The 17,320-nt window shown below is 41.6% G+C and overlaps 1 protein-coding gene across 1 annotated transcript in view; it reads left to right on the plus strand.

Annotated features, from left to right (window-relative positions):
* Positions 1-17,320, plus strand: part of LOC133862956 (uncharacterized) — a 91,938-nt gene that overhangs the window by 56,353 nt on the left and 18,265 nt on the right. The window contains exons 14-16 of the mRNA XM_062298883.1: positions 2,709-2,927; positions 5,111-5,297; positions 5,910-6,160. Of these exons, the coding sequence (XP_062154867.1) occupies positions 2,709-2,927; positions 5,111-5,297; positions 5,910-6,160 (657 nt within the window). The remainder of the gene's footprint in view (positions 1-2,708; positions 2,928-5,110; positions 5,298-5,909; positions 6,161-17,320) is intronic.

The following is a 17,320-nucleotide window of genomic DNA, read 5'->3' on the forward strand; positions in this document are numbered from 1 at the left end:
CTCTAGTAGCTTCAATGTATTCAAAAAGTGTCATCAACTTATCCTCCAAACGATCACACGACAACCCTACAACTTTGTAAAAACCCTTCACCCGCTAAACCACCCATCTAGGAGACACACTCGAGATGGGCTCCTTACCCACACTCACTGCCAATGGTACAATTGATAGTGGGCCACTATCCTCCCAACTCTTCCCCTTCTCCATCAACCACATTTTGTAAGAGTGAAATTTCAGATTCAACATCATACGCCTCCATAGAAGACAAGAACTTAGACCCCACCATCTCTCCAGGATGACCCACAAAAATGATGGATCCCATACAGCCACACAATGGCAGCCCTTCAACGTCAACCCCAGAAAAACCTTCGCTCAGCCTCTCTTCATGGTCTGTTTCACGCTGAATTGTGTCCATCAAACCCACCGTTATAGCCACGCTTGAAACTACTAGCACCAATGTCAAGACTCCTCCAACATTACTATCGGCAAACTCTGAACATACCCCAAGCTTACCCTTCACCCCTACGGTAGGTTCTGATAAGATTCCAAACTGTCCAACCTCAGTTACAAAACAATCTGGCCCCGACCCACATCCTCCGACATCTAGGCGCACTGACATGCCCCCATCAACTGCCGAAACCTCCTTTTCTTTTTCCTTGTCAAGATACCCACCCTCAACCACCTCGTTGGCAACCTCAGACCACTTCTCGATGTTATTTGCCTGAGGCCCAGCTAAACTCATACCCTCCAACATCACCACGCTAGCAACAACCTCTGCCCCACGTGCAGGAGATAGTCCGGCCCTCAAACTGCACTGCCTCAAAAGCCAGCTGACGGTTGAAATTTGACGACGTTCTTGGCTCCTCCGGTTTAACTCTCCACTAAGGTGTCACCTTGCGAGGTGACCAGCGAGAATACACCTGCAACCGGGTTGTGTGTTCATCTACACATGACTTGCTCAACACTAGGGCTTTTTGTTTCAGCCTAGCCTCGCACTAGGCTTTGACAGTCCCACTCACCAACCCAACTTGCAGCCCACCTGACCCCCCCACATCTTTATTCTCAAAGCCCATCTCTAACAGGCCCAACCAACGCTCGGCTTCCATCTTAAAAAACCTTAGGAAACTCTTCCAATCTTCCAGATTCTTTGCATCTCCCATATTATCTTCATAACGTCTCCCATTTTCAACACAGATACACCCGCTTCTGCAGTGTGATCACCGGCCTTCGAGTGTGGGCTTTCCATCTTTGCTTCCGTATGAGACCCAGTATTACCTAGATTGCCCTTGCGCATCTGTGATAGCTTCGCCGGTTGGCCTCCCTTCTAACGCCGCCGCGTACGAGCGCCCATCCCAACATAGACCCGTCACTGCTGGTGCTACAGCAATTTGCTTCCCTTCAGTTTTCATTCCTTGACATTTTTTATCGTAATAGCCTTTCAACCTCTGCATCTGAACCCATCAGTCCAACCATCCCTTCCCGTCGCTATCTCTTGGGATAACAACAAAATTTCGTCTTCCTCCCTTTCCATACTCCAACAGCTCAAGGAATCGTCCATGCTTGTTCCCTCGTCTCTACACCACGTACGCTGTGCTCCCTTGACGATAAGTTCTCCAATTCTCGTTGGAATCGTCTTCATTGATGAATCCCTCCATTGCTTGCATCAACCAGAACAAACTCGGCCACCCCAGGATGACCACCCAAAAAATACACCTACTCCTCTTGGCCAACCGCATCCCACCACTAACCTCAGACCGAAACTCAAAAGACTTGGATTCCTCATAACAAAATCCTAAATAATCCATCCCTTTGTTAACTTGCTGGAAAGGTGATATTAATGAACACCAAATCAAAATGTTTTGTAATGTAATCCCTAATGCCTTACGAGGTGCATTTGGCTAGAACTAAATGGGATCCCATTGAGAAACCATATTTTTTGTTATTCTATTAAGATGGAAGTTATTATGATTTCATTTGTTTCAACATAGAAACCTCGGTGAATTTTTTTATTTTATTGAGTTGTTATGTTTGGAAGAGCATTAAATAGTCTATCATGTAAGCCCAATAACATCATTTGCCATTAAGTCATATAATTCGAGGCTATAAGAATAACCCTTTCTAGTGGTGAACCCTCTAACCCCCATTCACTTGTGCCCTTCCCATCTTCCGCTTCACTCAAATCTCTCTGTATATTTTAACATCTCTCAGCTTCCAAGACCACATCAATTTATTTTGGCATGTAGATCGCTGATGTTTACTACTATATAATGCATATATTGGTTGACAACTACTATATAATTCATATATTGGTTTTTATGTATGGTCGAATAAGATCTTTAGAGGATTTGATTTTGATTTTATTCTATGTTTGGAAATCACAAAAAGACAATTTCTATTTAATATAGCTATTTGTGCAAGTATCTATGATTACGAAGCAACTGCCTCTTGTACATATTGGGTATCAATGTATATTACTATAGTATACGCTATTCCTGCAAATTACTGCATGTGTCTAAATGATCCACAATGACAAAAAAATCTCTCTTTTGCCTCCGTCTATCTAGATAAGCCAAAGACAAAGCTCTTATTTTCTGTTGAATAACTGGGAGCAATTTACTTAACGATACTTGGTTGACGTTCATGAAAAGTATCTAATAAACTATGCATTTTCAGACATTTATTTTGTGTTTAACTAATGTTATGTTTGCAGTTGGGAGACTTTTCAACCTGTGGGTGGTCTTCTGCCACAGCCAGAGTGGACTGCATGGGACCAAACTGTTGAATATTGTGCTTTTGCATATCAACAATACATTGTCATATCTTCTTTGCGCCCCCAATATAGATACCTGGGAGACGTTGCAATTCCCTATGCTACCAGTGCTGTTTGGCATCGAAGACAGCTCTTTGTGGCTACGCCAACTACCATCGAGTAAGATATTGTTTCTGATCCACAACTTATGTATGTCCTAGCTTCTTGGTTTCTTCAACAGTATTGTGATTCTTTAATTTTGTGCATTTGATCGGATACAACTCCAGCATTAACTATATACCCTATTCTTTTGAGAGGGGATTTTATAATTGCAGAAATATGGAAAGATGAAAAAGCATCATGTAGGTTCATTTTTATTTCAGCTTTTACCCTTGTTGGGGACTTGACTACTAAAAAGGGGTAGATAGTCCACATTTCTGTTTCATAAAATGGGGTTTCTTCAATAAATAAAAACAAAATTATAAAATTTATTTGTTGAGACTTCTTGGCATTGTATTTAAATGACTAAATTCTGCTTATTGACATTGTATTTCAATGACCCTTTCCCAAAAGAGCAATTGATTGTCCATAACAGTTCCTAAAAGTGCTAGATAATTTGGGGGAGTCGATTCTAATTTTCTAAAGTTTGGTGAGATGATTGCAAATGAGATGTCAATTAAAGAGAGATACATGTTTCCCCATCATTTAACCGACCCATTGCTCACCCCTAAAAAATTTGGCAGGAGATAGAAGATTCACTACAGTGTATTGTACAGTCTTTGGAGGAATTCTGGTTACATGGAAAAGTAAGAAATAAAACTATGCTTGCCCAATCTAGTGCAGAGGCCAAGTATAGAGCAATGGCTCATACTATTAGTGAACTAACATTGTTACTACATTTCCTTCAAGAGATCGGTTTTTCAGCTCCTACTCCTATTCCTTTGTTTTGTGATAATCAAGTTGCTCTACACATTGCTTCTAATCCAATATTCCATGAAAGAACCAGGCATATTGAGGTTGACTGTCATAGTGTCATTTCATCCAGGGCAAGATATTGAGTGGAGACATATCTACACTATTTGTGAAAGAGTAATGATAGGACTATTTTTTGTTCTCTTTTTATTTTCTTAAAGTTGATGTGGCTTTTAAAATCATCACTAGATCAAAATTTAATAGTGATCCTTTCGAAATCCAATGGTGATTTTAAAAAGCCACATCAACTTTAAGAAGATAAAAAGATGACAAAAAAATGGTCCCTAGTATTACTCATTTGTGAAATTTGATGATCAACTTGCTGAGATGTTTATAAAGTCCTTATGTCGTAGCCGAATAGAAATTATGGGTTTATATATTGAGCGGGAATGTTAGAATAATATGATGTGTACATATTCTAGAAGTGGTGTGATGTGTCCCTATTCTAGAAACCTGGTGAGGTGTCTCTAGTGACCTGTTCTACTGTGAGCTATCTGTGATTTGTGCCTTATCTAGAAAAATTGTGCAGAGCTTCTTTATGTATGAAGGAATGTCTAAGAGAGGGCTAAGATAATGAAGCCCATTTTTCAAATAACCTATGTAACACTTTCCGTATTTTAAAAACTAATTTAAATAAGTTTCGTGGTGTGAGGAGGAAATAGAGTTCTGGTTAGTTTTTTATTCTTTCCTAATTCTTAGGAATCCTTGTTCATTAGGAATTCGGAGTCTTTATTTGTAATTGGGATTTCTTATTTCTTAAGGATTATAGGTCCTTATTTAAATAGTTTTAGCATTTCTAGTAATCTAAGAATTAAGAATTGTAACCTGTAAAAGGCATGCTTTGATTTTTGTTTTCATGATCATTTACTGAATAAAAGGCATGTTCTGGTGTATTTGTTTTCATTAACATTGCTTAACTCTTATCACCCCCTCCTTGCACTGCGTCATTGAGGATTTGAAGCACGGTATTTTTCCTTAGTTTGCCGCTAAGGGTTCACATCATGATATCTATAGAGATTTGACTGATCACCTCTATTATTCGGCTTCTCAGTAGAGTATTTTGTGTCTTTTTCTGTTTTCCCTCTTTATTCTCTTATTCCTTTGAGATATATTCTATACATTTATGTTTTCCCTTCTTTTCCTTTTTCTTTTTTCTTTTTTTTTTTTTTTTGGGTTTTCAATGGATGTTCTCGCTTTTAACCACTGGAAAAGGGAAAAAAAAAAATATTATGGAGCAGTAGCAATATCATAACTTGTCAACTACATTGTACTGATTTTCGTCAGTTCTTTGTCACCACCACCTCTACTACTGCTGATGAACACTAACCACCGAAGAGATGAAAATGGATTAGTTACTATTCTGCATCTAATGGCTGTGCTGTGCTTTCCAGATGTGTTTTTGTGGATGCTGGAGTGGCGCCTATAGACATAGAAACAAGAAAGACAAAAGAGGAGATGAAACTGAAAGAGGTACAAGCAAGAGCCATTGCTGAACACGGAGAGTTAGCACTGATCACTGTGGAGGGTCCCCAATCTATTGCACAAGAAAGAGTATCCTTGAGGCCCCCAATGCTACAGGTTGAGAAATTCTTTACTTTTTATTTTTCTGTTTATGTGGTTTGCAGACTGTTGATTGGAGTAGATGGAAAATTTTATTTTTCCTTTCAGTTTCCTAGAAGGATTGGGCACCTTGTTTAGCTCTAAATATGCTAGCAAAATACCTTGGGTATTTCTTCTGAGTTTCTGGAGACTAGCTTTTGGATTTTAACATGACATTTTTGTTTGTTTGTTTAATATGTTAAGTTTTACTAAATAGGAAGAAATGCTAAACTAAACCTGTAGTTGAAGTGGGGAGGACTCAAGAAATGTATGACCACGGCCATATTGAATATTTTTGAGTTTCAGCAACCTTTGGTTTCTGTTAAGTTATAATGAGCGGTAGATTAGAGTTGGCCAAAGATCCTTATAGTCACCTTACTTGTTCATTCATATTTTAATCCTTGCCCGAATGGCAAGCAACTCCATCTCTTATTGTTATCTTTTTTTTTTGGACCTTAGGTATCTTGAACTTAGGTGACTGGTCTTAAAAGTCTTATGTGTTTAAATGCAAGAATAGAATTCCTTTATTTTTATTTTTTTTTCTTTTTTTTCTTTGCTTTGCTTTTAGTCAAAACTATTCCCCCCTTTCAGGTGGTGCGATTAGCTTCTTTTCAGCATGCTCCTTCTGTTCCACCTTTCTTAACTTTGCCGAAACAATCTAAAGTTGATGGGGATGATTCAGCGATGCCAAAGGAAATGGAAGACAGAAAGGTTAATGAGATAGCTGTTGGTGGTGGAGGGGTATCTGTGGCTGTTACTCGTTTTCCAACAGAGCAGAAACGACCAGTTGGACCTCTGGTTGTAGTGGGTGTCAGAGATGGAGTTCTTTGGCTAATTGATAGGTAATTACCCCCTCTCAATGTTTGAATTTCTTCTTCTTCTTCTTCTTTTTTAACTAAAACAATTTTAATGCTTCAATATAAAACCCAGGATCCTGAGGTCCTGTTAGTTAGAGAAGTATATAATGTATCTTTTTTTTTTTTTGATAAAGTAATTGCAATTTATAAAAAATAAGCGCAGAGGGACGCAACCCTTCTACACGAGAAGTATAGAAGAGAACCCCTAAAAGGGACGGATAGAGAATAATTTTAAAAGTCTACATAAGTAAAAACATTCAAGCTATGATGAGACGCTATCCAAATATATAACGTATTGAGCAACCGCTTCCGTAGCTCCACCATAGATGTCTCTACATCTTCAAAGAGTTATGCATTCCGTTCCCTCCAAATACACCACAATAAGCACAGAGGAGCTAGCCGCCAAGCTTCTTTAGCACGACCACACCCAATCGCCACCCCCCAACTATTCAACAACTCCAACACTGTTCATGACATAACCCACTCTACCCCAAATAAAATAAGAATGTAGCTCCAAAGATCCCGGGTGATTTCGCAGTGAAGCAACAAATGATCAATAGACTCCCCATTCTTCTTACACAAACAACACCACTCAATCACTATAACATTCCTCTTACGCAAGTTATCATGCGTCAATATTTTGCCCAAAGCTGCTGACCATACGAAGAAAGCCACCCTTGTTGGAACCTTAACAGGCCATATATTCTTCCAGGGAAAAGATGGAAAAGATGGAGAAGATGGGCCATCTTTCCTAATAAGCTCTTCATAGAAGGATCGCACCTCAAATAAACCTTTTTTAGAGGGATTCCACACTAACCTGTCACCATCTCCATGTCGAGCCGAAATGGAGTACAGTCGATCGAAGAAAGAAAGAACCATATCCATCTCCCAATCCTGGATTTGTCGCGTAAAAAGAACATTCCACTGAATAGCACCATTATGAACAGCCAAATTATCCACTACCATCGCATCTTTGTTCCTCACTATACTAAAAAGAGCTAGAAAGCATTGCTTAAAGGATCTATCCTCACACCACCAATCATGCCAAAAACTAATATGTGATCCATTCCCCACTTCAAAACGAACAAAATTGCGAAACTTCTCCCACCCCCTCCTAATATGTTTCCAAACACCCACTCCAAAAGAACCCGACACCTTTTTCAAGCACCACCCACCCTTTAGACTCTCAAATTTGGCATCAATCACCAATCGCAATAAAGCCTTTCTCTCCCTACCATATCTCCACAACCACTTACCCAGGAGTGCTCGATTGGACTGGATGAAATTGTGAGCTCCCAACCCACCTGCATGCAAAGGAGTACAAATTTTTTTCCAATTCACTAGATGAAATTTCGCCTCGTCACCAATGCCACCCCAAAGAAAATCCTTTTGAATTTTATCAAGACGATTAGTCATCCTCACTGGAATAGGAAACAATGATAAGTAATACGTAGGAATATTGGAGAGCGTACTATTAATAAGAGTCAACTGGGCACCCTTCGACAAATACATTCGCTTCCATCCCGCCAACCTCCTTTCCATTTTCTCAATAATACCATTCCAAATATAAGTGGACTTGTAAGAGGCTCCCAAAGGCAAACCCAAGTAAGTCATAGGCAAAGATGCAACCCGATATCCAAGAAGATTAGCCAACCCTTCGACATCCTTTACTTCACCAATAGGAACAATTTCTGATTTTCCTAAGTTAATTCTCAAACCAGAAGCTGCCTCAAAGCATAAGAAGATACATCTCAGATGTCGAATTTGTTCTTCTTGAGCACCACAAAAGATCAATGTGTCATCAGCAAACAGTAGGTGATTCACAACTAAGGCCTCGGAATCCCTGGAACTTACTGAAAACCCTGTCAAATTACTTTGATCCAAAGCAGCAATCAGCATTCGACTCAAAGCCTCCATAACCACCACAAATAACAAAGGAGAAAGAGGATCTCTTTGTCGCAAACCATGAGAACTAAAAAAACCCGACGAGGTTCCATTTACATGAATAGAAAATCTCACTGTAGAAATACAAAAACGTATCCAATCCCTCCATTTTTCCCCCAAACCACATCGCTGCAACAAATAAAGCAAGAAGTCCCAGTTCACATAATCATATGCCTTCTCCAAATTTAGCTTACACAGGAGTCTTGGGTCCCCCGATCGAATATGACTATCCATATATTCATTAGCAATAAGCACAGAATCCAAGATTTGTCTACCTCCAATAAATCCATTCTATGTGTTGGAGATAATCTTGCCCAAAACAGATTTAAATCTGTTCGCAAGGACCTTGGATATAATCTTGTAAATCCCTCCAATCAAACTAATAGGGCGAAAATCTTTCACATCCATGGCACTAGTCTTTTTTGGAATCAAAGAAACAAAAGTAGCATTAAAGCTTTTTTCAAACTTACCTCGAGAATGAAATTCTGCAAAAATAGCCATAATATCAAATTTTAAAATATCCCAACACTTCTGAAAGAATGCCATAGTGAAGCCGTCTGGACCCTGTGCCTTATCTCCGTTCAACTCCCTGATCACATCCCACACCTTCTCCTCAAAACCTCTTTCTAACCAAATACTTTCATCCTCATCAATGGATAGGAAAGGCCGACCCTCCACCCTTGGTTGCCAAGAACAATTCTCAAATTACAAATTGTTGTAAAACTGGACAATGTGCTCCTGGATCTCCGCAGGGTTCTTGGAAATTTCACCATTGATCTTCAAAGAGTTCACTTGATTGAATTTACGATGTGAGTTTGCCACCCTGTGAAAAAAATTTATATTCTTGTCCCCTTCCTTCAGCCACAAAGCTCTAGATTTCTGTCTCCAGTTCAATTCCTCAAAAAGAAGAGTTTTCTCCATCTCTCTCGACATATCAATCTTACGAACCCTTTCGTCCTCCTCTAAGCTACGACATTCTTCAATAACATCCAGCTCTCAAATACCCTCCAATAATTCTTTATTTTTCTTCCCTATATCACCAAACACTTGTACGTTCCATTTCTTCAAATCTTTCTTCAAGGCCTTCAAATTTTTAGCCAAAATATAACTAGGTAAACCAGAAAATTCATAAGACAACCACCAATTCTTAACCTGCTCAACAAAACCCTCATGTTTCAGCCACATGTTCTCAAACTTAAAGTACTTGTTACCTCCTCTTGGTGCCCCACAATCCAACAACAAAGGAAAATGATCAAATAGAAGTCTTGGTAATCTCTTCTAAATCACTTTAGGAAATCTTTCTTCCCATTCCGGAGAAACTAAGAATCTATCAATTCTAGACCATATTTGATCTTCCTGATTATTTGACCAAGTGAACTGGCCACCTTCAAGAGGTAGATCCACCAAATTTTGCATGAAAATGAAGTTTGAAAACTCTTCTATAACTGCGGAATAGCCGGCACCACTAGACCTCTCACTTGGAAAGCGGACCACATTAAAGTCTCCCCCAATACACCAAGGCAACTCCCACAAACTCATCAATCTAGCTAATTCAATCCATAAATCATTCCTATCCCTGTCATCATTCGGGCCATAAACCCCCCCAAAAGCCCAAACTACATTATCTCCGGTGTTGGAACAAGCAACGGTGTACCTACCTACGCAGTCCTCCACTTTTTCCACCACCCTTCTATCCCATATTAACAAAATCCCACCCGACGCTCCATTGGCCCCCAAATAGCACCAATCAACATGATAGCAATCCCATAAACTTCGCACCACCGCCCTAGAGATAACTGCCATCTTTGTCTCCACCAAGCATACAATATCCGCCTTCCACTCCTTTAGAAGCCCTCTAATCTCCAATCTTTTCTCAATCGCATTAAGCCTTCTAACGTTCCACGTAAGTATTTTAGGCTTCATAGAGACGAGATGAAACCCTACCCTTATGTCGGCCTTTATCAGAATGAGCCCCTTTCTTCTCATAGCTAATAGACCAAGCCAACCTATTTAATTCCCTCTGCCCTTTCGCCCCTTGTGAAGACAAATAACTAGTCTTAGGTGCTGCCAAAGAGCAGTCTCTGGCAGCTTCAATCTCCTCAAGCACAACCAACAATTTGTCCTCCAAACCACCACAAGATAGCCCTATAATTGGATAAAATCTCTTGATTCTTTCCACTACCCATCTAGGTGACACCCTCTGCCCCTCTCCATCTTCCACAACCAATGGTGTGATTTCCATTGGTTCACATCTCTCTAACTCCCCTTGAACATCTCTGTCTTTATCTTGTAGCAAGAGCCTTCAGAAAAATGGTCTTTCAAATTCATAGAACAATCAAGATGAGCTCCTTCCTCAGCCACCAAGTCATTTAAAGAAGACCCCCCAACCTCCATTTTGTCCCCTGTACCTTCCCATAGGCGGTTTTCCACTTGAGATCCCACTGAAGATGCTTCGGTTTTGTAGCCCACTTTGCCCTCTTCTGTGGAACAAATCACCAGCTCAAGAGTGCCTTCTTCTTGCCTCTGATCCACTAATTCTGTACCAAACTTGGAATTCCCCAAAACAGCATACACCTATGAACTGGAAACTTGAGGAGCCAGCAACAAACCTCCAACACCTTCCAACAAAACCAATGTAGATCATTCTTCAACGACAGAACCCTTCTCCTCTAAATCGGTAGTCTTTCTAGCTTCATCTAAACCTAACCCAGACTGACGAGAGCAATCTGAATCCGACCCTGGAGATGCGACCTCTAACTCCTCCGGCTGTCTTATGGCTAACTGCAAGGCTTCCGATTCTCCTCCCCCACCGCACAACACATTCTCAAAAGCCGGAAAGGAGGCCTCATCCCCAACCATTGAAATAAGCCCAACCTTCTCCTCGCTCAGAGTCGAACCCGCCTCCGGTTTGGCCTGTCCCTGCTTGACTTTCCAAACAGCCGCAGATTTTCGAACTTTTCGACGCTGATAAACTCGGCCAGAAAAACCAAGTATATATAATGTATCTTCATCGCATATAAGTTGGTTTCAACTTTTCTTGGCAAGTATATAATACAAGCAAATTTCATACCCTATTTCTGATTTTATTTCACCATCTAGTAAAATGACACGCTAGTACCATAGGTGTGTGATACTTCCAAAAGTTAGTCTCACTTTGGCAAGATGAATTGTCCACATAGAGTGGGTGGACTATAAAGAAGCCCATAGGTGCTAAGTCTTAGATTGGTTCCTTAGTATGTGACATTGAACTTTATAAGTGATTTTAGGGAGCTTCAATTGCAGCTTGACTAGTCATTTTGGAGTTATTTCACAGATGTGAGTAGCGCTTTCTTTGGATCATTACAATAGGTGGGTTCAGCATAGTCCCGTCCATGAATTTATGAAACTGAATGTAAATAGATGATGCTTTGAACAACTTTCATTGAATCTGATACTAAATACCACAATAAGGACCAAATAACAAAACTTGACCCGGGTTACAGCCCGTTCTTGAAGTTATGAAATTGCCCTTGACTATTAAAAATATAGCAAACTAGCAACTTTCTATTGTTAAGGGACACAAATAAGATGTAACTAAAATATCCTACGGAGATTCTCCATTATGCATCACCTTGTGGTTGTGGTTTCTTGGCCTTCTCCCGAGATCTTGTATACGAGTCTTCAAACCCCACACCGCTGAAAAACATAATTTTTCACAAATTCATGTCTGGCCCTTGTGACAAATAATTTTTCAAATCACAAAGAAACATAATAAAATAAGCCAGTTCATCCAGTTCAATAGAGCACTCTTGGGTAAGTGGTTGTGGAGATATGGTAGGGAGAGAGAGGCTCTATGGCGATCGGTTATGGATGCCAAATTTGAGAGTTTAAAGGGTGGGTGGTGCTCAAAAGAGGTTTCGGGTTCTTTTGGAGTGGGTGTATGGAAACATATAAGGAGGGGATGGGAGAAATTTTGCAATTTTGTTCATTTTGAAGTGGGGAATGGATCAAATATTAGTTTTTGGCATGATTGGTGGTGTGGGGATAGTTCCTTGAAGCAATGCTTTCCAGGTCTTTTTAGTATAGTAAGGAACAAAGATGCAATGGTGGCAGATAATTTGGTTGTTCATAATAGTGTAATTCAGTGGAATGTTCTCTTTACGCAACAAATCCAGGATTGGGAGATGGATATGGTCCTTTCTTTCTTCGATCGACTATACTCCATTTCGGCTCGACATGGAGAGGGTGACAAGTTAGTGTGGAATCCCTCTAAAAAAGGTTTATTTGAGGTGAGATCCTTCTATGAAGAGCTTATTAGGAAAGATGGCCCATCTTTTCCCTGGAAGAATATTAAGGCTCCAACAAGGGTGGCTTTCTTCGTATGGTCAGCGGCTTTGGGTAAAATATTGACGCATGATAACTTGCGTAAGAGGAATGTTATAGTGATTGAGTGGTGTTGTTTATGTAAGAAGAGTGGGGAGTCTGTTGATCACTTGTTGCTTCACTGTGAAGTCGCCCAGGATCTTTGGAGCTACATACTTATTTATTTGGGGTAGTGTGGGTTATGCCACGAACGGTGTTGGAGTTGTTGAAAAGTTGGGGGGCGGCGATTGGGTGTGGTCATGCTAAAGAGGCTTGGCGGTTAGCTCCTCTGTGCTTGTTGTGGTGTATTTGGAGGGAGCAGAATGCGCAGCTGTTTGAAGATGTAGAGACATCTACGGTGGAGCTACGGAAGCGGTTGCTCAATACGTTATATATTTGGATAGCACCTCATCATAGTTTGAGTGTTTTTACTTACGTAGACTTTTTAAATTTATTCTCTGTTCGTCCTTTTTAGGGGTTCTCTTACATACTTCTCATGTATAAAGGTTACGCCCCTCTGCGCGTTTTTTTTATAAATTGCAATTACTTATCAAAAAATAAATAAATAAATAAAGTAAGCCAATTACACAGGGCTCAGCTTAACAAGTCTATATTCACAGACGGATACGACCAAGAATAAATTTCACTATCACAGGATGGAGTACATAGAGCTGTAAAGAAAAATCTACTCAAAACCCAAAGCCCTAATACACTCAAAACTCACTCCCACATAAAAGAGAATTTTAACAAAAAAGATATTTCTCTAATTCCTACTACCTTGCGACACTCCAAATATGCGAGTTTGTGCGACTTGCTCTCTCTTGTTCTCTCATTTGCTCTATGAAGGACCTAGTATCTTCTTTTAAGAGGCTAAAGTCGGCTAGTAGTTTGTTATAAGACACGTGATATGATGAAGAAAAACAAGTTAGTTTTCGTTAAAAGACATGGGCCCACGGTGAGATGACTTGATGCAATTCAAGTTACGTTACAAATCTCCACCATGACTTGAATTTCATCTAGTCAATGTAAAATCTACTAATGACATCTCTTCTAACGCCCTTAAGGTTAATTGCAAGCTATAAACACCAATCAAGTCCAAGCAATGCTTGAACATGAGAACCGGAAAATGTTTAGTCAACATGTTTGCTGGATTTTTTCGTAGCAATTTTCTTTACTGTGATATCACCTTGTGTGACATTGTTAAGGACCCGGGTTTGAGACCGAGTGACTGGTTTGGTTATGGGAAAGGCCGCAGGATCTAGTCTCCTAGGCTTACCTATGATGGGCGTAACAAGGGATATGAGGTATTCGAGGTACCTCTACCTCCTTCAACTACGAGAGTTGTTTTGATAATTTTTCTGCATGCCTTTATTCATTCGAATCCCCATATAAATAGGGTGAATTACAAATACAGCAGTAATTGCTTGATTTCCATAATTTTGGGAAAGTATAATTCCCTTAATTTGCTTCCTATAAATCAGCTACTAATTGGAAAGTAAATTCCTTATTCATAGGCTACAACTGGGGAAACACAACCCCTTATTCTTAGGACTTTCCTACCAACAAACCGTGCTCCTCAAGCATAGCCTTTTTTTCCTCTCCTTCCATCTTTGTCTCAGCCGCCACTGTGGTTAGCATCAGAGTTTGCTAGGGTTTTTTTCCGCCTAACATAAGTGCGTAACACTCCTTCCCCCTTAAAATGACCCTTGTCCTCAGGGGTAAAAGTAGGAAAGCGAAGCTTGAAGTCCGAGAGATATTCCCACGTGGCATCAGCTGGTGAAAGGTTCTTCTAGTGCACCAGTATCTCCTTATTTCCCTGCTGGAGTCGCTGGTCAAAGATGGTTTGGGGTGTCAACTGACTATTGTCTGAAAGGAGGGGAAGATCATCATGTATTGGAGTGCCAACTCCTACCCATTTCTTGAGAACTGAAACATGAAAGACATCATGAATTTTGGCTTGGGGGGGTAGAGCCAATCGATATGCTACTGAGCTGATTTTCTTGACAATGCGGTAGGGGCCGTAGAACTTGGGAGCCAATTTCTGGTTATGTCGTTTCTGGAGAGATTGCTGCCGGTACCCTTGGAGCTTCAAGTAAACCCACTCACCCTCAGAAAATGATTGCTCCACATGGCCTTTATCATACACTTGCTTCATTCGGTTTTGGGCATCCAATAATTGCTGCCGCACTTCTTGTAGAATTTCGTCTCTGGCCCTCAAGGTATCTTCAACTGCAGCCGACTTGGTGGTTCCCGGAACGTAAGGCAACAGAGGGGTTGGAGGCCGCCCGTACACAATCTGGAATGGAGTCTGCTTGGTAGCCGAATGATACCCCGTGTTGTAACAATATTCCACCCAAGGTAGCCACTTAGCCCATTGTTCTGGTGAGGAGCTGGTAAAACACGCAAGTACATCTCAATGGTGCGGTTAACTACCTCCGTTTGACCGTCTGTTTGAGGATTATAGGCGGAGCTGAAGTTGAACTTGGTCCCATGGAGGCGGAAGAGCTCACGCCAAAAAATTCCAGTAAAGACGAGGTCCCTGTCGCAAACAATAGATGCTGGAATTCCATGCAATTTGAAAATTACCTTAAAGAAGGTTTGAGCCACCTGTGCCGCGGTGTAAGGGTGCTTGAGGGGTGTAAAGTGCCCGTATTTTGAGAGGCGGTCTACAACCACAAAGATGGTGGTTCTACCATAGGAAGAGGGCAACCCATCGATAAAATCCATGGATATGTCCGACCACACGTGCTCGGGAATGGGCAGGGGCTGCAATAATCCAGCAGGCTTGGTATTTGCAGCTTTGTGGCGCTGGCAGGTATCGCAATTTTTTATGAAATTGCGTAGTTGTTGCTTCATTTGAGACCAATAAAAAACTGACCTGATACGTTGGAGGCCCTTGTGATACCCCCCATGAGTGCAGTTGTGAAATTCTGCGATGATGGCTGCTGCAATGGGGGATACAGACCTGAGATAAATCCGATTTTTGAAGTAAATGAGTCCTTCCCGTACCTGCCACGGTCCCTTGATGTTTTGCTGCTGGATTTTCTCAGACAATTTTATAAGATCAGGTTCGTTTCGGACTTCTTGCTGGATGGGTTCGATCCAACTAGGGACAGGTGAGGATAAGGCCAAAAGAGCCCCTTCTGGCTGTCGAGAGAGAGCATCAGCCGCCCTGTTGTCATGGCCCTTCTTGTATTCTATGACGAAGTCGTAGCCCATAAGTTTGTTCAGCCACCTCTGTTGCGCCTCTGTGGCTATTCGATCCAACTAGGGACAGGTGAGGATAAGGCCAAAAGAGCCCCTTCTGGCTGTCGAGAGAGAGCATCAGCCGCCCTGTTGTCATGGCCCTTCTTGTATTCTATGACGAAGTCGTAGCCCATAAGTTTGTTCAGCCACCTCTGTTGCGCCTCTGTGGCTATTGTTTGATCCCACAAGAACTTCAAGCTACGGTGGTCAGTTCGCACTACGAACCTGTGGCCCAAGAGATAGGGGCGCCATTTTTGGACTGCGGTGACCAACGCGAGCATCTCCTTTTCGTAAGTGGACAAGACCAGGTTACGCCCATGGAGGGCTTGGCTGAAGTATGCAATGGGACGTCGGCCTTGCATCAAAATGGCCCCAATGCCGAAGCCGGAAGCGTCACACTCAATTACGAACTGCTGGGAGAAATCTGGTAGGGCTAATACCGGAGCTTTGGTCATCGCTTCCTTGAGAAGCGAGAAGGATTCTTCAGCCTCTTCGTTCCACCCGAACGCATCCTTTTTTAGGAGTTGCGTCAAAGGCCTAGCAAGACTGCCGTAGTGCTGGATAAATTTACGATAGTAGCCGGTGAGGCCGAGAAAACCCCTAAGTGCCTTGAGGTTATGAGGTTTCGGCCATAGTAGCATGGCCTGGATTTTTTCTGGGTCTACTGCAACCCCATTTCTATCAATGATGTGGCCCAAATATTTTACCCTTTGTTGCCCGAAGCTGCACTTCTCCTTCCGAACATACAAGTGGTTAACCTTCAGGATCTCCAAAACCTCATTGAGGTGCTGCAAGTGTTCATCCCAAGATCGACTATAAATGAGTATGTCATCAAAAAAAACAAGAACTAACTTACGTAAAAGGCTGCCGAAGATGTCGTTCATCAGAGATTGGAAAGTCGAGGGGGCATTCGTGAGACCAAAAGGCATGACCAGAAACTCAAAGTGCCCATGATGCGTACGGAAAGCTGTTTTTTCTATATCTTGCTCCCTCACCCGGATTTGGTGGTACCCGGAACGAAGGTCAAGCTTAGAAAAATACTGTGCTCCCTGTAGTTCATCGAACAGCTCGTCGATCAAGGGAATCGGGAACTTGTCTTTGATAGTAATCTTGTTGAGGGCTCGATAATCTACACATAACTGCCACGAGCCGTCTTGTTTCTTAACCAGCAGGACTGGAGAGGAATAAGGGTTGGTGCTTGTTCTAATCATTCCGGTGTTCAAAAATTCTACAATAATCTTCTCTATCTCATTCTTTTGATAATGGGGGTACCTATATGGTCTCACATTAACCGGAGAAGACCCCTGGATCAAGGGAAGTTTATGGTCATGACGGCGCATTGGCGGAAGCCCCTGTGGTTCTCCAAATAAGTCTCGGAACGCCTCCAAGAGCTGTTGCAATTCCGGGTCCTCTACGATCGGGCACTGCTGTTCTACTCCCAGTTCAACAGCCAATAGTTGGAGTAGGATACCTTCTGAACCATGCCGCAGCTCCCTTTGCATTTTCTGCCCTTCTATCAATCGGTTACTAGGGGAATTTATCTCGGTCAGCAACACTTTCCGCCCCTGCCATATGAAGCTCATGTGCAGGGATGCAAAATTCCACAGGATAGGG

This window comes from Alnus glutinosa, chromosome 3 (assembly GCF_958979055.1).
Source record: "Alnus glutinosa chromosome 3, dhAlnGlut1.1, whole genome shotgun sequence".
NCBI classification, from domain to species: domain Eukaryota; kingdom Viridiplantae; phylum Streptophyta; class Magnoliopsida; order Fagales; family Betulaceae; genus Alnus; species Alnus glutinosa.